This window comes from Equus quagga, chromosome 3 (genome assembly GCF_021613505.1).
Source record: "Equus quagga isolate Etosha38 chromosome 3, UCLA_HA_Equagga_1.0, whole genome shotgun sequence".
Taxonomy (NCBI): domain Eukaryota; kingdom Metazoa; phylum Chordata; class Mammalia; order Perissodactyla; family Equidae; genus Equus; species Equus quagga.
Window position 1 is genome coordinate 143,581,370 of NC_060269.1, and position 22,625 is coordinate 143,603,994.

Sequence of the window (22,625 nt, forward strand, 5' to 3'; positions counted from 1 at the left end):
AGGCTCTGGAGTCTGACTCTCTGGGTTCAAAGCCAAGCTCCACCAGTTCACGTTGGTGTCCTTGGGCACATGATTTAGTCTTTCTAAGCTTTGTTCCTCCCTTGTTCTGTTTTTAAAAGGACTTATAATAGCAGCCACCTCACAAGAGTGTGGTGAGGATGAAGGAAATAATGAGCATATCAAGAGTGGCCAGGGGCCAGCCCTGTGGTGCAGCGGTTAAGTTCCCACATTCTGCTTCAGCAGCCCCAGGTTCACCAGTTTGGATCCTGGGTGCAGACCTACGCACCGCTTGGCGAGCCATGCTGTGGCAGGCGTCTCACCTATAAAGTAGAGGAAGATGCGCACAGATGTTAGCTCAGGGCCAGTCTTCCTCAGCAAAAAGAGGAGGATTGGCAACAGATGTTAGCTCAGGGCTAATCTTCTTCAAAAAAAAGGAACAAGAGTGGTCAGCACAGGGCTGTTCTTGCTACTGTTCTTTTTAATTTTTTTTTAAGATTGGCACCTGAGCTAACATCTGTTGCCAATCTTTTTTCTTCTTCTTCTTCTCCCCAAAGCCCCCCAGTACACAGTTGTGTATTCTAGTTGTAGGTCCTTCTGGTTGGGCTATGTGGGACGCTGCCTCAGCATGGCCTGAGGAGCGGTGCCACGTCCACGCCCAGGATCCAAACCGCGAGACCCTGGGCTGCCGAAGCAGAGCGCGCGGACTTAACCTCTAGGCCGCGGGGCCCGCCCCTTGCTGTTCTTGTTGTTGCAATTTTATTATTACCGTGACTTGGTTATCCTTCAAGGCCCTGTGTAGGACTACATGCAAAGACACAATCCCTCCAGTGGTTTCACCATGAGAAGTAGCAAGTGAGGAGTGGCTGAACCGGAGGGAGAAGCGAAGAGAACTAACGATTTTTGAGAACGCACTTTGCGTCATTTCTTCACCAGGTGCTTTTTACTGTTTTATTCCTCAGGATATCTGAACAGGGAAATCTTACATTACCCACTAAGTTTTCAAAGGTAACATTTCCATTTGCCAGTAAGGAGATTCCTAAGTGACCCAGTGAAGACTTTGGGGGAGTGTGCTGTCTGTAAGCATCTTGCTCAGAGAGCTTACAGGTCAGGGAGGGTCATCTTCAAGGGAAGGAGTTTAAACTACAAATAAGTGACTGGATTTGATCCATGTCACACAGCACCACCCAGGAGACAGAGCAGGACTAAGTAAAAGTTGTTCTTGTGAGCTCTAAACCTGATACCAATTCCTGGCTTCAACATATGTCTCCCCTAAATCTGATTACTGCCCACTATATTTTTTTCTTTTACAAGCTACCTTATGTTTTGTTTTGCTTTCTTTTTCTTTTTATGTGGAGATGATGGGCTTTACTCACCATCAAGCTTTTATTAACAGATAAAATTGGGAAGCAGTGGCATATCAGAATTTAGAATAACAAATTTCCTCTACTGTAAGTGGCCATTAATTTTTAAATATGTCGTCAATAAGTAACAGGACTTCAGGGAAAAAAAGAACACATAAAACAAACACACCAAATTTAAGATACTCTGAACTTTTGTAATCTGAAAATGTGAAATGAGTGAGCTTCTTGAATTTGAAGAAATAGTTAGGGAAGAGCTTGCTTTTGTTTGGCATTTTTAACTTTCCAGAATGTTATACCCAAAGCCCATCCACTTGGTTCACCCACCCAGCAACAATTATCCTCTTCTTTCTGAATTTTTATCCACTTGTCTTTGCTGACAAAGCCAGCAAAGACATTACATTAAAAAGACATACATTAAAAGCCATTAGTCTTCAGCAAAGAAAGTAAATAAAAAATGGAGCACGCAGGAAAACTGACCAGTTGCCTTCAAATCAATGCCCAATATTTCCAGCAGAGGCAGGAACCAGCTCTCAGGTTATGTGTCTGGGATAAGCTTGGGTCATAAAGCCTGGAATTATTTTCATAGTGTTTCAATAGCATTAACTGAATTTTCCCTTTTGTTCAGATTACTTCAGTGATTCTTTTTCTATGGCTCCTTTAAATATTAATGACTTAGAAAATAGGGAAGCCCAGTTCCCTTGCTCAGGTTTGAAACTTGGCCTTGCTTCTTCTTTCTTGAAAATCAGGTGACATTCATGTTGTAACTCAAAAACATGGTTTCCTACAAATGGATTTAAACAGCAATGACTTTTCTTAAAAATTCCCCTGATGTGACATTGAATACATTAAAAACTCAAAGATATACTACAGCCTTGTAACGAAACACAAAATACATTTGTCAGTGTAATCAGATGTCGGACCTCAGGTTGGGCAATATCTCAAACTACAAAGGCTCAGAATTTTCTCTTATTAAATAGAGAAAAGAGTCCCTGGGTTACAAATATCTGAGTCACAACCACTTTAGATATGCAAGTGAGCCAGGGCAGCGTGGGGTGGAGGATCCCCTCTCACCGAGACGCAGACCACTACACTGAGTCCCTGGAGTGAGCAGCGCCTTGATGCCAGAAGCAAGGATGAGGCATGGTTTTCCTCCTGAGTCTTCACAGCAGGCCTGGAAGAGAGGTGCCCCTCCCTCTATTTTACCCCTGAGGAAACAAATTTTGAGAAACGAAGCAACATGCTCAAGGTCACACAACTAGTTAACGGCAGACTTGGGAGTCTGTGACCAAGTTAGGATGACCAATTGTTGCACTTGCCTGTGACTGAGGCGGTTGTGAGGGTGAGGGACTTTCAGTGCTAATATTGGGACAGTCCAAGGCAAACCAAGACAAATTGGCCACCCTGTGTTCAAGTCCAGTGCCCTTTCTACTAAACCAGTCCAGTTAAGGGGTTACACGGGCTGCTGTGAGATGGCCTGGTCATCCAACCCATGTTAACAACATGAGAATTTCAAACAGCTAGGTAACAACAATCTTTTGTGCTCCTCCTCCTTAGCCGGTTCCATCATGGCGGCCCACAGTCCTGCATCATGATTAGTGACGCTCAACCAGATTATGACCTAGATGTATTTTGTATGTCTAATCATTACACTGATATTTTAGAAAGAGTATTTATTTTTCATGGACTAATTGTGGACAGGACAAAGTGGCTTACTCTTGAAATTCTATGAAGATGGGAGGCTATCACATGGCAGCCCTGTGCATGCCCTGGGGTGGGGGTGGGGGGCTGTAAATTCTCTGCTGACTTGCTGGATTACACCAAAGCCCTGAACAGAAATAGTGATATATCCATCCCATGACTGCAGATTTTATCAGACTGAAGAGCTACCTTAATGACCATTCAATTGGGACCATAAACGTAATTTATGGAGATGATTTTGCAACTTTAACTGGAAAGAATGTCTTGATTACTAAAGATATAATTGACATCAGCAAAATAATGCAAATCTTGCTTTCCTTAGTCAAGCAGTATAATCCAAAGATGGTCAGCGTTGGAAGTTTGCTGTGAAAGAGATCCCCCCACCGAACTATTGGATGTAGGACAGATTGTGTTGGATTTGAAATTCCAGACCAATTTGTTATAGGATGTGCCCTTGACTATAACTAATACATCAAGGATATCACTCATGTTTGTCTCATTAGCAAAACTGGAAAAGCAAAATACAAAGCCTAAAATGAGAGTTCAAGTTGAGTAGCAGGATTTGGGGACATCTGGAGTACCACTGACATCACCAGGAAAATTGTCAATGTTCCAGTTTTGTGGAGTAGAGCTTTTTGCAACGCACCTTCTGAGAATTTTATCTGTTTCGTATGTTAGAAATAGCAGTTGCTGCCATCCTGAACTCGTTGTTTGCTCCGAGCCAATAGGCCGTCAGTTACTTTGGATGGATCGTTGTTTAACTTGTGAATGAAAAACCTCTTAAAAAACAAAACAAAACAACCCTATAAGAAACATTTAGGGAAGATATATTATATTATTAATATCTATATTAATTTTTATGTAGTTGTGAATTCATGAAAAGAATAGAGGTAATTGAATATTGTTAATTATTCCCACTTTGAAAAGTAAGAAGTCAATTTTCTTATCTGACAGGATCCAAGTGGTTTTATTTTATTGCATAAACCATGTTTCCTGGAAGTATTTTAGCGGTGTTTCAATAGCATTAACCGAATTGTCCCATTTGTTCAGATTATTTCTGGTGAGTCTTCTTCCATGGTTCCTTCAAATATTAAGCAGTATATTCCACAACCTTTACACATTTTGAATTTTTCAATGCAAAATCCTTAAAGTAAAGATTGTCTTCATAAAAAGTCAACCAAAAAACGGCAGGGCCAGGACTAGGGTGAGGTGAATGAGGCCCCCATGGTTCTTCCAGGACCCTGAGAGGGATGCTTCCTGAAATTTTGCGCCCTCAGTGACTCTCTCATCTCGGCCTCGCCTGACTCTGCCGGACAGAATGGACGTGGAAAGCGCTCTTCACCTGGCTCTGAAGCGTCATATTCGCTTTGAAGTTTCTGATTCAAAACATACATGCACCTGCCCAATTTGGTGACATCTCATGATTTAATGTCTTACTTGAGTTAAATTAACTCAAGAGGAAAACCCCATGTTAATACCTACATATTCAAACACTTTATCTTTTATGCGGCTTTCCATCTAATTCTACCAACACTTTTTCTTGTATCCATAACTTATTCAGATAAAATATATTTCTCTCAGGTATTTTTTAAACTACACAACAATCTTTCTATTCAATTCAAAGACTAGACTCTATTTTATTGTTATTTTTTTCTTAAAGATTGGCACCTGAGTTAACATCTGTTGCCAATCTTCTTTTTTCATTTTTTTTCCCGTCTTCTCCCCAAAGCCCCCCAGTGCCTGGTTGTATATTCCAGTTGTAGGTCCTCTGATTGTGCTATGTGGGATGCTCTCTCAGCATGGCCTGACGAGTGGTGCCATGTCCGCACCCAGGATCCGAACCTGCGAAACCCTGGGCCACTGAAGCAGAGCGCGTGAACTTAACCACTTGGCCACCGGGCCAGCCCTAGACTCTATTTGAAATGAAGACCGTAGACATTTTCGCCCTAAACATTCCAAAGAGTATATGTCCCAATTTATAGAAATAACAATGTCATGTAATTTAAAACACCTGGGTGAAGACTTTGGCGGGATATCTTGAAGAACACATCCAGCCTCACAGTCACAAGGACTGCTCTTGGCCTCCAAGGACCAGAACCGCGGAGTCCCAGGAACCTTGGAGCTGTGTCTTTCTACTGAGGAAACCACACTTGTCCTCATAGAAGCAAAGCATATGTCATAGGATAATAATAATGACGATAACAGACATCTGTTGCTCACTTATATGTGCCAAGGACTAAATGGCACATAAGTGCCACAACCAGCTGGCTGTCTCTCCAATACCCAATCTTGCCTTCAGCTAAAGAAGTAGCACTTTTAGCTTGTTCACAGCTGGACAGAATAAAGCCCTCATTTTCCGGCCTTCTTTCTGGCGGGTGAAGTCCCGTGAGTAAGTTCTGCCCAGGGGGGTGTCATCAGAAGTGTCCTAGGGCGGCTTTCTGGAAACTTTCTCAAGAGACAGTGCAGATTTACTCTTTGGCTCTTTGTCGTCCTTTTTCCTTCCTCCTGCTGCTTGGAGCACAGATTCGATGGGCTGGAGAGCCACCCTGGATCACGAAAATGAGAGCATGGCCGTGTAGTGAAGAGGAAAGAGGTCAGGTCTCTGAGGACCTTACAGAGCAGACCCATCCGACCAGCCCCAGGCCACTGCCCTCTGGGCTTGTACCTGAGAGGGAAATAAAATCTTCAGATTTAACCCACTGTTATTACGGGGTTTCTGTCATTGGAAGATAAATCTAATCTTTACTAATTCTTAGCCTCCCAGCAACCCAACAAAGCAGTTATTATTATTAACCCCAGTTTATAGACCAGGAAACTGAAGCACGAGAAGCTTCCAGCCAAGGGTGAATGAGCCAGAACACTCCCAGTGTGGTCCTGAACCTGCGTTCCCGGAAGGCTCCGTGCTGCCCCCTAGCGGCACTTTGTTCTCACTCTCCCCCTTCCTGTCTCAAACAGGGACTCTGCAAGGCCGAACAAGCTCTAGAAAATAACAACGACGATAATAATAACGGCGGCCGTTTATTGTAGCCGTTTATTGAATCACTGAATTATAGCAAGCCAGGCCTTATCATTTTATGCTTACGGACGCCGAGGCCCAGGGAACGTTGGCTGAGGTCACACAACTCACAAGAGGCTCAGCGGGAATCAAGCCCAGTGTCTCGCCCGCAGCCTTACTCAACCATTAAATATTGCTGCCGGACAGTGTGCCAGGCCGAGAACAGCGTGTGCTGAGGGGTGATGGCAAGAGCAAGCGCTGGGGAAGCCAGAAGGCTGGGGTGGAGGGAGGCGGAGGCAGAAGGTGGTGCCGGAGTGGCCTGCAGACAGACAGGGCCACGAGCTCCCCGGATTGTCACCACTGATCTTAGTCACCTTCTTCTCAGTGCTCGAAGATAGACAGGGGTAATTTCTTATTCAAAAACGGCTCCCTGGGTGAGACGTGGCCTTTCTGCGGATTCCCACACCTCCAGTGGGCTCCATTTGCCGAGTCCGTCCTTGTCACCAGCACACTGAAGCGCACAAAGCGCTCTGAGGGGTTTGCAGTCAACCCCTCCTCCGTCGAGGGGAAGCACCAGCAGCCTGGCATCTCTCAGGCGTCTTTGAGTAGATTTAGAGCATTCTGAAGTCCTTTACTTCATTAAACCTCCCATAAATTCCCCAAGCCCCTCTAGCCCTCAGAATGTTCCAGAAAGGTTGCCTCAACCTCCTTGTGGCCAAATACAAGGGCTTCTTTTCTGTCCAAGGTTATTTTTATTTCCATCTTCTGACATTTCAGTCATCTTCCAACCTTTCCCCTCCTCTCTTCTTTTCTAATTGGCTTTCCTTCTATGGCTCCGGCTGCTCCTTCTCAGATTCTTAGTCACTCATCCTTCTTCAGACTCCCACTGCCCGCTAGGATTGTGGCCATAGCTTCTTGACAGTCTTTCGACGTCCAGCGAAGCTACTTTCCAATTCATTCTCTATAAAGTCACCAGGGTGATCTTTCCATGTTGCAAATCTGATCATATCTCTGCCCTGTTTAATACCTTCCCAAGTGTGGTCAATGGCAAAACAGTAACCACAAATTCCTCCTGATCCTGATGCACATTTCTTTGCAATGGGAATTTGCAGTTCCCCGATCAGGAGGTATTTCTCTACTGCTTGAATTTGGGGCTGACACCATGCGACTTGCATTGTTCATAATGTTTCTTTTTTTTTTTTATAATTTCTCTTTAATAGACTTTTTAAAAAGAGCAGTTTTAAGTTCACACCAAAACTGAGCAGAAGGTACAGAAAGTCCCATATAAGTCTTGCCCCTAAACATGGATAGCCTCCCCAACTACATACTGCCTCCTCCTCCACTATGGCTTATTTTTTTTCTCTGAGGAAGATTGGCCTTGAGCTAATATCTGTTGCCAGCCTTCCTCTTTTCCTTGAGGAACATTGCCATTGAGCTAACATCTGTGCCCGTCTTCCTCTATTTTGTATGTGGGATGCCACCACAGGATGGCTTGATGAGTGGTGCATAGGTCCGTGCCTGGGATCCAAACCCACAAACCCTGGGCCACCAAAGCAGAGCATGCGAATTTAACCACTACACCACCAGGCCGGCACCACTATGGCTCTTTTCAAAACATAGAAATAAAATAAATATGTCAAAATAAGGAATGGATAAGTAAGTTACGATACAACCATGTGGTGGAATATTCTTCACAAATTAAAAATGACAATGTAGAACCCTATTTATTTATTTTTTTAAGACTTTTTTTAAGTTTTATTTTTTCCTTTTTCTCCCCAAAGCCCCCCAGTACATAGTTGTATATTCTTTGCTGTGTGTCCTTCTAGTTGTGGCATGTGGGACGCTGCCTCAGTGTGGTTTGATGAGCGGTGCCATGTCCGTGCCCAGGATTCGAACCAACAAAACACTGGGCTGCCTGCAGCGGAGCATGCGAACCCAACCACTTGGCCACGGGGCCAGCCCCAGTACCCTATTTATTGACATAGGATAATGTTCATAACGTAGTAATTGAAATTTTCAGGTCGCTGTAAGGTAATACGGCATGATCCCATTTCTCTAAATGTATATCTATTTCATTAGATCTAAGATGTCATCAATTATAAGATGGACTAATTTATTCATCATTAAGAAGAAAGACACTGCCAATTAAACCATGACATATTGCTTTCTAAATACATTCGTTCTAAGATACATCCTGGTTTCAGAAATTCTAAAATGTGAAAAAACTGTTTCTTAGGAGGTACATGTCTGATTTACATGAAATACGTGGTTACCACGAAAAGTGTACAATATATACACGAGATGTTAGCAGTGATTACCCCTGGGTGGTAAGATCATCAATGATTTTATTTTTATTTTTTATTATCTGTATTGCTTACATTAAAGAAACAGTAACTTGGTTAATAAAACCATTTTAAAGGAAAACTATCAATCTCCCCTTTTGGAAGATTTTGTCATCCACCTCCTGCCATCCAGCAGTGTGTTTTGTGCTCGTGGCGCCCGTCTATGTCCTGGCCAGTCTCACCCATCTCATTCCCAGCCCTCCTGAAAGACTCGTTTCCCAGCAAACACAGTGGGCTGCTGCCAAGAAGGATAAGGGAATGCCTTTGGCCAAGTCCGAGCTGCAGGAAAGAGATCCCCGCTTGTATCCACAGGGATAGGCCATAAGCTCCCCAAAGGTAGCCTATGTCTGTTTCTATCAATATTCTATCACTAGCACCTAGCACGAAGAAAAGGATCAACTAATATTGGTGACTGAATGAGTAAATAGTAAATCAATTATTTAATAGTGAGGCTGAAGCAGCCAGCAAAGCCAAGTCTGGAAGAAGGAACTGAGATGCTGAGGCAAGAATCCAATAGTGTCCTAGAGACAAGAGCTCTGAAAGCAAATACTTTTGAGTTTCTACTGTGTGCCCGGGGTTGAGGATGAAGCAATGAACAAAACAGACCAAAGCTTGCCATCATGGCACTGAGATTCTGGGTGAAAGTGGATCAGGATGGGGGAAGGGAAGGAGAGGTCCCTGCTCTATCACCATTCAGATTTGCCATCCTCTGCCTGGGGCTTCCAGCTCTAGGTCCAAGGCTGCTGCTGGAGTTTCAGTGTTTTTCAGCAAAGGAAAGGGGAAAAAAGGGAAATCCCAGGCAAGTGTCTTTGTCTTTACGATGACCAGGCAATTGCATTGATCATGTCCACTCACCTCCCATGGGCCAGAGCCCGCTGCTTAGATGGGAATATATTCCGTGGCCAGGAAACCACATTCCTAATTAAAAATGGGGGGGGGGGGGCGGGGGAGAATACTATTTATTACCAGAAAAAGATATTACACAACAGTCAGCAATCTTCACCACTCTCAGTTGAGGTTTCTTAGGCTTTGTCGTATAAAAGGGAGCCATCGAGTAAGGAAAACCTTGGTTCCTAAGCTACTGCCTCCAACTCAACACCCACCCTCTACGACTCCCAGGAGGACTCAGTTTCTTCACTAGTCAAGGGAAGAGGTTGAGTCATTGCTCTGCACCCGTAACATTCCCCCATGATTCTGTCATGCTTCTGCAATAAGTTATTACAGAAATGTCTATTTTGTTACTTTTACTGTGAAAGCATTTGATGTGTTAATGATCACAGGTAACGCAAAAAAACAACAGGTCTTTAAAATGATCCCATCTGACAGCCCGGAGTCAATGACTTATCCCCATGTTCTAGAATGCTGACTGTAGGAAGGACCTAACTCGACCCCACAGTGCTTCCTTCCTCCCCCATCGCCAGTCCAAGGAAGCTGTGCCGGGAGCAGCTTGTGACTTCTATGGCCCAGGGCCAGGTTAAGTCATAAGACTGAGCAACTAAGAGGGACTGAGACTTAGTGGCTCCCGAAGGGGCTTTTCTCCCTCCAGCAGTCAACTTGGAACTGATTATTCTACCCGTTCAGGGACCGTCCCTGGAAGACAAGTCTGTGGAAACTGGACTGGTTGCTAAGTATCATTCACAAAGGGAGATTTGTTCTTGCACCGAAGGCGTGGGTTAGCTACCCCATTTCTTCTCAGTCTTACCCTTTTGCAATGTTCTTTCCATTTGCTCATTATACTGGGAGGGAACTTGTACTTCCAGGACATTTTGTCTTCTGATCTCATTCTACCAAGGAGAGCTGCGCACCTTTACTGTCACCAGAGTAGTAGTGGGCCCCTGGTCAGGAGAGCAGGGCCTCGGATTGGCATCAATGCCAGGGGAGGTTGTTGAACTCTTGGTGAGCTTGAAGAATGAAAATTACAAATGTGAAATTCTTAGATTTGGCAGGGGGAGAGGGTCCTATTGATACTGTTTGTCAACATCCAGCTCAGGATGGGAGCCAGCTCTTAATGAAGGCTTTCGTTTTGGTTTTTTTTTTTTTTTTTTTTGAGGAAGATTAGCCCTCAGCTAACTACTGCCAATCTTCCTCTTTTTGCTGAGGAAGACTGGCCCTGAGCTAACATCCATGCCCATCTTCCTCTACTTTATACATGGGATGCCTACCACAGTATGGCTTTTGCCAAACTGTGCCATGTCTGCACCCAGGATACGAACCAGTGAACCCCGGGCTGCCAGGAATCGGAATGTGCACACTTAACCGCTGCGCCAGCGGGCCGGCCCCATTAGTGAAGGCTTTCGGAGCACACCTGGCCCAGTCCTCTCAGGTGGGCAGATACTAACCATCTAGGACGAGCCAAAGCTTGTGAGAGTGTGGCTGACCCTGCTGGTTGGCAAGAGGGCCATTCCCCAACCTCTTCTCCATCGCTCCCAGAATCTCAGGGTCTCAGCTTCTAAACCAACGAGGCTTATCAAGGAATTTCCTCCAGAATAAAAATGGGTTCCAACATTTTTTTTTTAACGTAAAAAGCCAACGTTATAGAGCTCTATGTGTTAAACACTGTTCTGAGAATTGTATGTCTCGAAACAAGTGAAAGAGGTAGGCACTACCATCACCCCCATTTTACAAGTAGAGAAACTGAGCTCTGTTCTGGCATTTTACATGTATTAGGCCCCATACATCAAACGGATCTATGCGACTGTGAATCTGAGATTGGTAAACCAAGGAGGCAGGCACCACACTCCATATGCTATCTACCATGCGCCATCCGCTGTGTTTATTTCTATTCCCAGAAACATCAGTGGCCACGTCTGGTGGTGACATAGTGACAGCTGAGTGTCCTTAGGGCAAGAATGACTTGTCTACCTGACCAGTCTGTGGAGTGATTTTGGATGTGCTCTTGATTAAGTGGTTTCCAAACTATTTTCTTGCCCTCCTGGAGAACCTATGAGCATCTGATATTCTCTGGAAAATTTATTTCCAGCCAGAGTTGTATTCTTGCTGATGTAATATGTGATGTGCCCAGTACAACACATGTTAGTTTTCTCTCCTCTACAGGTCTGCTTTGTGTGTCAAGCCTTTAAACGTTGTTTCACGTTTATATACATTATTAAGAATTACGCATTTCACTGTGTTATTACATAGACTCCTGGAAGGTCTCAAGATGAATTTTCTTTACTTTTTTTTTGAAATGTAGCTCTTTTTTTTTTCTTTTCTTTTTTTTCCCCCTAAGGATTGGCACCTGAGCTAACAACTGTTGCCAATCTTTTTTTTTTCTTCTTCTCCCCAAAGCCCCCCAGCACATAGTTGTGTATTCTAGTTGTAGGTCCCTCTGGTTGTGCTATGTGGGACGCTGCCTCAGCATGGCTTGACGAGCGCTGCCATGTCCACACACAGGATCCGAACCAGCAAAACCCTGGGCCGCCAAAGCGGAGCGCACGAACTTAACCACTCAGCCATGGGGCCAGCCCCTCAAGATGAGTTTTGTTAATAGAGAACAAGGGTGTGTCCTCATGTGATTCTCAAATCTGAGGTTCTTGCTGAAGAGCAAACAGCACTGTTGCTTCTCTGATGTCTCTAAGGATAAAGAGGAGGGAGTGAGCACTTTCAGGGCTTCAACAGACTGTAAGTTTGACCTCTCCTGGGCATCTATTCCCACCTCCCTCACCCACATGACACACCCAGCATGACGATCTGTCCTCTCGTTACCTGCCCAACTCTCTTGATCTTGGGGTGGGGGTAAATGAGAAGACCTGTTGCCTTTGGCAGTCCATCATCAACTTATTTAATTCTTCCTTTCACCCAAGAGATAACTGTTTTAGGGTTTTTTCCCCAGCTTTTTTGAGGTATGACTGACAAATAAATACATATTTAAGGTGCACGATGTGATGTTTTGGTATACATATACATTGTGAAATGATTATCACAATTAAGCAACTTAACATATCCATTACTTCACATCGTGACCTTTTGTGCACGTGGCGAGATCCCTTGAGATCTACTCTCTTAGCAAATTCCAAGCATACAATACAGTATTATTAACTATAGTCACCACTCTGTACATGAGGTCTCCGGAACTTAGCCATCTTTTAACTGAAAATTTGCACCCTTTGACCAGCATCTTCCCCACTTCCAACCCCAGCCACTGGTCACCACCATTCTACTCGCTCTTGCTATAAGTCCAACTTTTTTAGATTCCACATATAAGTGAGGTCATGCAGAATTTGCAGAGACAAGTGTTTTTAAAAGAGTAATTCCACAAAGTCCTTTATTATTCTTTTATTGTTTGTATAATTCATTTGTCTGTTAACAATACATTCCAAATTGGAGATTCACAAACGTTCAGGAACTTGCCCAGTTAATAAACTGTCTCTTAATTCCATGGTTTTCACTAGCTTGTGCCACTTGCACGTCGATCAGAGGATGAGAATGGCAATGTGCACCTATGTGAGTCAAGTTCAAGGATAAATGCTCTATCAGGGACTAGTTCAAAGCCTTCTGTACTTTGCGTGCGTGCGCTGAGAGCCAGCTAACCACTGCCTCTTGGGGTGGCACCCAGGTACTAAGTCCCTGATGGATTGTTAAAAAATATATATATATGTATATATACACACACATTAAATGATGATTCTTAGTAGTATAGATTAATTGCTTATTTTTAAAAAACTGTGGCAAATGTCTGAGTTAATTGCATTTATAAAACGTCTTTTAAAGTTATATCATACTCTAGGTTTACTTTCACATTTTACTTTATACAACTTTAATTTGCCATACGTAACATTTATCTAGTGCATATAACTACTCGCCTTTTAAAAATGCACAAAAACAGAGTCTCGGGGCCGGCCCGGTGGCGCAGCGGTTAAGTTTGCACGTTCTGCTTCTCGGCGGCCTGGGGTTCGTTGGTTCAGATCCCAGGTGCGGACATGGCACCGCTTGGCACGCCATGCTGTGGTAGGTATCCCACATATAAAGTAGAGGAAGATGGGCACAATGTTAGCTCAGGGCCAGGCTTCCTCAGCAAAAAGAGGAGGACTGGCAGTAGTTAGCCCAGGGCTAATCTTCCTCAAAACAAACAAACAAACAAACAAACAAAACAGAGTCTCCTTCTATGCAGTACAGATTCTACCCAAGAAACGCAAGTCACAGTCTTAGGAATTGTTTTAAAGAGCAGTGGGATGCCAAGAAGTAAGGCGACGCTACTCTTGCTGCATCCATCTATCAGGGAGTGTGCAGACATGGGCTGAGCTTGTTTCCAATGAGAGCTAAAGGCACAGAAAGCTGTCAAGCCAAAGCCAAAGCCAAAGCCCAAACAAGAATGTGTTATGCCAAAATATTTGATATACACCTGGCTTTGTCTACCAGGTATATAAAAGACACTAAACAAGTCAACACAGTGATGCAGGGCTAAAGGAGAATCCATTGAATGAGGAATTACTGTGGATTGAGACAAATGGTTTTTGAATTACGAAAGTATATACATATATTGTACACACCAACACATACATATGTGTGTGTGTGTGTGTGTATCCTTTAAAGTATTCAGTCTAAAATTTCAGAACTGTATTTAAAAGTGTGCCTCAAACATTATAACGTCAGGAACCATTACAGGAAAAAAATAGTCTTAGGGAATTAGAAAATGGAAATTAGGGCCTGGGTCATTCCCGCAGCCTTTGAGTTAGTATGATGGTGGATGCAAGTTCGGCTGGTAAGAGGATTTTCAAGAACAAATAATAATGCAGTGGGACACAGGGAGTAGCAGGGTTATGAATAAAGCATGCAGTTTATGAGCTATCAGTCATTCAGTAGAGACATCACTTAGAAGAAGAGTGATATGGAAGATCTATTTCTATCAGTAGGCCAGAAAGTCCTCATGGCTAGAGATAGCTGCATGGTCAATGGCAAAGGTACAGAGTTGGAACTAGAGAGAGAGGGGCATCATGGTAGTGAGGATACAGAGGTGGTACAGGGAGAAAAGAGCACCCAGCCCCTAGCCATCTCCAGGACTCCCTGAGGCCCTCTGTGGCACAGTGTGAAAACCTTAGGACCAGCCACCTCTTAGGTCTCCACCAACTTTGAACTTGAACACTCAAATGAGTCTTCTTGGGGGAAGCATCTTACAAATTAATTTCTACTCTGCTTCATCTTTGGAAGTGTACGTAAAGAACAAAATTTTTCTGGCACAGGCAGCCACTCCAAGGGGTATCCTGGTGAACAAGGAAAGTATATTAGAAAGTCCAGAAATCAGCAAGCTAGCCCAATAATAAAGCAGAGTCTGGAGCGAAAAACAGCCAGATCACCCAGTGGATTAGTAGAACCTTATTTCTGAAGACATTCTGCAGGTAGAGTTAATTGAAATTTGTGGCAAGTCTGAACTGGCCCCAAGCACCAATCCTAATGTTCAGCCAAGACCACATTCCCATGAGATGTTCAGAAGGGGCTAGTAAACAATCCCTGGACTGACCACAGGGGCTTTAGGTGCAAGGGCTCCTGAAGAGAACTAGATTGTCAACCAGGGGCAGGCAGAAAAGGAGCCAACCTTGGTTGAGTGCTTGCTTCCATACAAGGCACTGCGCCAGACTGTCAGCTTTTGTCATCTTCTTTACTTCTCACCCCACTTTAACAGGGGTAAGTTCATAACCCTTATTTGAGTGGCAAGGAAGCTTAAGTTCAGAGAGGTTAGGTGTTTTGTTCAGGATCACAGAGTGATGCCAAAATACAAATCCAGAAATGCCTGACTCCAAAATTTATGATGTTTTTGACAAACAAAGTGGGTTCCCCAAAGGAGTATCAAATTAGTTTTTTAATTCCTCATTTAATGCATCTATGTTTTAAAAAAAACAATAGAAAATCTCCAGATGTTTAAAAATTTAGCAACATCTTTCTAAATAGCAATGAAATTAGAAAGTATTTTTAACTGAATGATAATGAAAGAGACATCATAATTTAAGAGCTGCAGCTAAAGCAGCACTCAGAGGAAAATTTGTAGTACTGAAATGTATGTATAAGGAAAGAAAACAGGCTGAAAAATCAATGCTCTAAGCTTCCATCTCAAGAAGCTCAATAAAGAAACCCAAAGAAATTAGAAGGAATTTCTATATCTCTAATAATAAAGAGAAGAGTGAAAACCAATTAAATAGAAAGAAAAAATCAACAAAGCTAAAGATTAGGTTCCTGAAAAAGTAATAAAAGTGATAATCCCCAAGCAAGACTGATCAAGAAAAAAGGGCAAAACATAAACTGCAGTACCAGGAACAAATCTATTTTAACTGCCCACTACATGTGTGAGACAATGAACACAAGGAGGAGGAAGAGGAGGGAAAACATGCATCTGAAGCCATCCAGAAAAATCACATTCCAGATTCTACAGTATTCAATTTAATCCAACATGCATTTATTAGAAGAGAACATAAGGCACTGTCAGTTTGGTATTGAGAAATACCAAAAATATCTTAAAAGAGAGAGCACAGGTACTTTGGAGTCAGACAGAGCTGAGTTCAAATTCAGCCTCTACCTTGACTTTAGGCAAATTATGTAACCTCTCTGAGCTTCCATTTTCTCATCTAACAAATGCGAGGTAATAATATCAACTTTATAGGGCTGTTGGAAGGATTGGAAATAAAGCACCAAGTAGAGGGGTAGCTTATATCCTACAGAATACTTTTCCCAAATGACCCATAACCACGGCATTTATAATTTAACTCTCCATAGGAAGGGTACAAAAATATATCAACACAAGGTCATTCAATTGGAAATGTAACATTTTCTGAACAGCTTGAGCATTTACCTTTCTTCCCTTGCCTCTACCAATAAGAGAGATTTGATGTGGTCATTTTTCAACAGAAAGAATGTTATCAACATACAAACAACATAAAAGCATCATATGAAAGTTAAAATGAAATAAATTAATACAAAAATTTCATTCTAATTTTATAAAATTAATTTTTTTCTTGATTTTTAAGCTATCAAAATAAAAACTATGCCGGTAACTTGAGTCCTTTTAGGACTTTAGGGGAAAAGGCTTCCATCTCTGGTGTTGACGCTATGACAGAGGATCCCTTCAAGTCCTTTGTTCTCCACCAGAGTGTCTACTGAGTCATGCACGTTGATGTAGACTGCAAGGGCTCAAAGATCTGAAACAACCATGCGATTGGCTCATATCCCAGATGTGCAAGATGGATGCTCAGGATTTTTCACACACTGAAGAAACCTGACAGGCCTATGGAAAGAAAGCAAAAGAATAGATCAAGAGGAAGTTCAATACATCTATGGTTCAATTCACCAATGAAAGTAGCCCCTTCGTTAGCAACAAAAGTACGCATGGAACACTTAGCACCCATGCAAGCTTCTCTCTTACAGTGTCAACACGGAGAAAGGTCAAGTGCAAGATGGAATGACTTAAAGTCTGGTCCAATTTCATTTCATTTCACTTGTAAAGCCATAGAAATAAATACTGAGAAGGCATGCTTGATGATAATATGTGGAGATGAAAACAAATGTCTGGCTCTTGTATGTCACAGATATGTGCTATGAATGTCAGCTGATGATCAAAAACAGCAGAAGGAGAAACCCGAGATGAGGGACCCCCATATTTTCCATTGATGATTTGCTTTCTTCTCTTCAAAAGCTCCTTGAGGGGTGTTGGCTCAAAGCATCAGAGGTGGCACAGAGGCTATAGACTCTGGGCAAAGGCTGGAAGCCATCAGCTGGAGAATAACACTTCCTTTGCACAGAACTAATCCAAGATAAATATCTAGCAGGTGAATGACTCTCATTTGTCATAAATATAAGATAACAAAGTGACAGGGTCCAACTGGAGTGTCTGGCACTTGGAGGAGGGGAGTGGATAATGGGGAAAGTGGTTCATTAAACTGGAACTGAATCTGATTTTGCTAACTGTAAGTCAAGAAAGAGAGAGATCTTTAGACGCAGCTACCAGCATCCCTGGGCTTCTGGGATGGGCCATCTCAGGCTCATCTCTAGCCAACCATCATGACCAGTTGGGCACAGTGACTCTAAGTTTAGAGTCACTCCATCCTCACCAATACAGTAACCTAGGATACCCGACATGAATACATTCTTGGGGGGGGGGGGGGGGATGGATATCCTCTTCCTATGGAAAAGAATCCTTCTAAGATTATTTAGGATTTTTGAAGTCACCTTTGCTTTATATTAAGTGAAGAGAATATGAATATGCTTCTTTATTAGTTTCTAACTTATTGGGAATTCAATTTTGGAAAAGAAGCAACAATTATGCTATTCAGATGAGCTTTCTCCATAAGGAGGTAAACATTCATATTCAATGTCTCAATAAAATAGACACACTTTTCATATGTTGGATGGATAGAGACAGAGTGTATTTTAAAGTAACGTAGAGGGAGAAATGTGCCCGTTAGTTGATTGTTTTTAATATGCCATTAGAGGGAACTAACCAGAAAAAGCATGCTGACCATTTGATATTTTTATGATAATCCAAAAAAATATTGTTACCTTCTTTTCACTCCATTAGTTAAAACATGTTAAGAAATTCTGTATGTATTTTATTAGGACTTCTAGTGTATATGTGAGAAAAAAAGGAAAAGACTTGAAGAATATACAGCCAAATGTTAACAATGTTTGCCTCTGAGCGGTGGGATTTATTAAGGGATAATAGTGAAATCAGTAGGAGGTCTAATCTATACAAATGTAATTACATTCCTGTTTGCTCTTTAAACAATCACACCAAAACAGGAAGACAAAAGTTTGCTACAATTGGAAGGTATGTTTGGGATAGAGTGACTTATACGACAGACTATGTCTATATCCATGACATCCACTTTGGGTTCCCCTAGAAACAAGCAGCTGGATCGCAAAGCCACAGAACTCTTAGATACAAGGGGCCCTGTGGGGCAGGTGATTCAAAGAGCCATGCTGAATATATTACAACCCCGTGGTTGGAGAAAACGAACAGTGGTTTCAAACGTGAGCCCCAAGTTTAAGGTCACATGAACTGATGCTCTGAATGACAGGTGTTGGCTTACAAATCACTTCCTTCCTCTGTGGGCCACTGTACAAGGCCAGATGGAAGGTTATGTTATATATTCTTCCCAGATGGAGAATGAGTGAGCTTACCTGGAGCCTGCAGTAGGCCATTAATGAAAGAAAGGAGAATGGTTAATATAAAAAAAAAGATAAAAGAGTGTTGGAGACAAGACTCATCTACATCCCCCAACCTCCTCCCAGGTTTTTGTATTCTATGTTCCCAATGCAAAATACCTTTGAATAACTTAGACGGGTCAGATGTCGGCCATGTTTGTTTTTATAGCTGTTCCTTTGTTCTGTCTGTTTTCCCATCTAACTGCTGTAGAAGGCTCATGTTATTTTCTAGAGCCAGCTGACTGATGGGGAATTCTTGTCAGGTCAGGTCACTTGGGAGACAAAAGGTCTCAGTGAACGTTCCTTGAATCTGTCCTTCTGCCTTTCTGATATGGTTGGTGGGAGAGGGTAGTGACAAGAAGAAGGGAAAAGTATTCTAGCATTTCCACTTCTACATTCTTTGAGAAAATTTCTTCTCTGTATCGGTCTTTTTGTAAGCTATCATATATGGGAAAATCTTCAAAGGTGCTTCTAGCAAGGAACCCATACCTATATTAAGTACTGGTCACAACTACTTAAAAGTGAGTGAGGAGGTCCCAGTCTTGATAACAGAGTTGCAGGTGACTTTAAAAATAAATACCTATCTGTAATTTTAAGCTTTTCTCCAATAAACCTATATTACTGGTAATTTTTTTAAAAGATTTTATATTTTTTAATTAAAGAAAGATAAAGCTTGGTAAACTGCCATTTGGCAATTTACCAAGTGTTAGGTATCTACACTGAGGTCAAACTAAAGAAACTTCACGTGCAAAATTATGTCAAGTCACAGGATTTTACAAATCATTTGCATTCGGCAAAATGTGCGTCTTCTCCTGAAAGCTAGCAGGCCTGTAAGCCCTAGGTCATGGGAAACCAGGAAATACGCCCTCAAAGCCTAGGTCAGCTTCAGAGGCATATCACTGCTGGGGGGCTCAGGGGAAGAGAGGAGAAAGGAGGTGAATTGAAGGCCACTGGCTGAAAACACCTTCTGGGCTAGACTGTAGGAGGAACTGAGGTCACCATAGGTCACCATCCAAGATCATCATCAAAGCCCAAGGGGAAATGCCTGCAGATGGTGAGACACCATTTCTTCTTCAAGAAGAAATCAATTACCTGTAGTTATTCTGGCAGGTAAATGTAATATTCCTTTCACTTATAATCGATTTCAGATCACGTATGGAGGAACTCGAACATGAGTCACTAGGAAAGAAAGAAGAAAGTGCCAAATAACAAGATCGCACAAACTTTTCTTGAGTCTCTTAGTTTCTTCTAGGTAGCAGGCTCTGGGCAAGGCCCTGGGATAAAAAGGTGAAGCGAGGTGGCTTCTAAGAGCTCACAGGTCAAAGGTGTGAACTAGGTAGATACCTACTACAGAGATAAAATTAAGAGGCTGTGGGATGGGCTGAATGTAGAGTAAGGCCCCATTCATTTCCTGAGCCAGTCTTTTCTCAGTGTGTTCTTGTGACTGTGGATTCTTTCGTGGACTGATTCCTAAAGTAACCCTGAGACTATATGGGTACGAAGCAGTAACATATACCTGCGAACTCCTCCAATGTCATGCATCACCCAGGCCTGTAGTGTATGAACCTTCTTTGGATGCAAATTATGGATTTCCACACGTCCAAAAGTGCTAAGATATGAGAGACAAAGAACACTGTGAATCCCAGATTAAATTGTTCAGGCACCCAGAGCCCCTGTGAAAAGCCTGCAGGCAGGGCACCCTTGGTTAGAACCTACCCTTTGGACTTGACCCATGGTTTGCAATAGCAACAGCCACCTTTATGCATTCAACATGACCCTCAATGAATAGGATTCTCAGCATGAGATTCCTAATCTGTGCATTGACGTTCATTCTTTAAGTACTTGCTGTTCCAAGAGTGGACCGTACACCAACTTAATGAGCATCACCTGGGAGCTAGTTAAAACTACGACTCTCAGCCCAACACCACCTACTGAATCAGAAGGTGCAGCTGAACTGTACCCAGGCAACCCACATCTCAGGGAGGGTTGAGAAGCACTGCTTTGAAAGACCCTGGTGTCCTGCCTGAACCCCAGTCCTGAACGCTCCCCATGAGTCTCTGACAGCTGCCGCTCCTGTTGCAAGTACTTGGATCCCTAATATCAGATTATAAAATTCTGGAATATTAACCAAAAAGCCCACATGGTTAGGGTCAGAAGAAGCCAAGAGGACAAATGCCTCTTTGTGGAGTTAAATATCAAAACAGGAGAGAAACAGAATTAATTTGAGGTACCTAAGGTGCTGGGAGCACATTAATATATACTCCCTCCTCAATCCAGGTAAAGATTAGAGAACAAAGACGGAAAAGGTAATCAATGGGGTAAAAACTCTAAGTACAGAATGCAGTCAGAGGAGGAAGGCATTGGTGTGGCCAGGTTCAGGGGTGTGGATTCAATGAGAGAATAATAGCTGATACTCATCGAGCACCTTCTCTGTTGTCAGGGACAGAGCTCAGCATTTTTCATGCATTATCTCAGTTAATCTTCATATCGCCATCCCCTCCTCAGGTACACACTACAGGGGCTCACAGAGGTTAGGTGCCCTGCTTAAGGTCACACGGGTAATACGTTGTAACCTCTGGAATCCCTGCTTTTAACCACTGCAACAAATTGCTGACAGTGCGTTCAAAGAGACAAGGAAGGCCAAGAGCCCAACACAGCCCCTGACATTCCCAACACCAGTTTTATTGCTGAATTGGGATTCACACCCTTCATGGAGGAGAGAGGAGTCAGGCCAGATCTTCATGGATGGTGAGGAGTTAGACAGGCAGAAGGAGGGACGGAGCAGGTCCTATGGGGGAAGAGGATGGGCAAAGGTGGGAAAGGGGCAGGATGGAGTGTAATGGGAGAGGGAGCTGAGAAAATTACACCAGGCTCGAAAAGTCAAGAGGAGGAGCTGGACACAGTGCAGGAACCATTAGGAGATTTAGAGGATTTTACACAAAGGAGAAACCAGACGAAAGCACTGACTTAGAAAGACAAATCTCTCCATAGAATTCAAAAATTTTACCTTCTTTAGCCCAAATCTTCAGTACTGACCTTAACCATGAAAAGCATATTCTTCTAGGAATGAAATATCCAATAGGAGGCTGTGCTAACCCTTGCAAATAGGATGCAAAGAAATGAGTACCTTCTTCTATCAAAGGCCTCATTGAGGGACCCGTTGAGCACCACATGGACCACACCACAGGCATCTTCTGCAAACTTAAAAAAAAAAAAAAATAAAGCCCACCCTTCCTCAGCATGCAAACTTAATGGCCACACCCCAGCAGTTCCCTCCAAAACAGCTGTCAGCGCTAGCAAAGCAAGGAGGGAAGAGCCTGGATGGCTCGAGCTCAGTAGTGCCAGGTCTATGTATTCTTCATCCCAAGCTACTGCAAGGGTTGTGCTTCGCTTGAGTGTTCCAGCAGCAGTTGCTCCCATCTGCGTTAGAACAATGAAGCTCAATGGCATTGTTCGCGGGGTTGCTTAAGTGGTGGCTCAGAAGTGGGAAGTCCAGGTGAGTGAGAGGAGCGTCACTGGTGGAGGAAGATGAAAGCCCTTTTTGGTGCCACGCACTGTGGACACTGTACATTTCACTGAGCGGGAGCAGGGTGGACGATTCAGGTCTCAGGGAAATGGGGAACATCAGGAAAGGGGAAACTCAGGAGAGAAGGTGACACCCAGGCCTGCACAGGCACAAAGAGAAATGAGGAATGAATGAATGAATGAGTATTATTGAGCAAGGAATTTTATTTCTTCATGCGAGAAACATCCAGCGGGAATCTTTGCTAGGCAATGGGAAAAAAACAAAATGCACGAAACAAAGAAATCTACCTGTTTCCTCCAGGAGGCCCACCCAGGCCCCTGGGACCAGAGCAGGCCCCCTTTTCACATTATCCATCATGTATCTCATTGTGATGATGAGTTCAACATGGGGTTAGCTGCTGGCACTGCGAGCTCTTTGAGAGCCATGAGCCTGGCTGTCCTGCTTGTCACTACAGCCCAGGAGCCTCATAGCCAGTGTATGGCACAGAGTGGGCGCCCAGGGAAAATCTGTGGAAGGAAAAGAGAGAAGGAGGAAAGGCGGGAAAGAGGAAGAAAGAAGTCCAAATACTCTGAGAT

The 22,625-nt window shown here is 43.1% G+C and overlaps 1 protein-coding gene and 1 pseudogene across 1 annotated transcript in view; one reads left to right on the top strand and one right to left on the bottom strand.

Annotated features, from left to right (window-relative positions):
* The first annotated feature begins 2,949 nt into the window (after positions 1 to 2,949).
* LOC124236917 (hypoxanthine-guanine phosphoribosyltransferase-like) lies at positions 2,950 to 3,593 on the top strand (annotated as a pseudogene).
* Positions 3,594 to 13,363: 9,770 nt separating this feature from the next.
* Positions 13,364 to 22,625, bottom strand: part of CD38 (CD38 molecule) — a 49,322-nt gene continuing 40,060 nt past the window's right edge. The window contains exons 5-8 of the mRNA XM_046657569.1: positions 21,652 to 21,725; positions 20,041 to 20,133; positions 19,617 to 19,703; positions 13,364 to 16,608 (exon numbers count right to left, since the gene is read on the bottom strand). Of these exons, the coding sequence (XP_046513525.1) occupies positions 16,545 to 16,608; positions 19,617 to 19,703; positions 20,041 to 20,133; positions 21,652 to 21,725 (318 nt within the window). The 3' untranslated portion in view covers positions 13,364 to 16,544. The remainder of the gene's footprint in view (positions 16,609 to 19,616; positions 19,704 to 20,040; positions 20,134 to 21,651; positions 21,726 to 22,625) is intronic.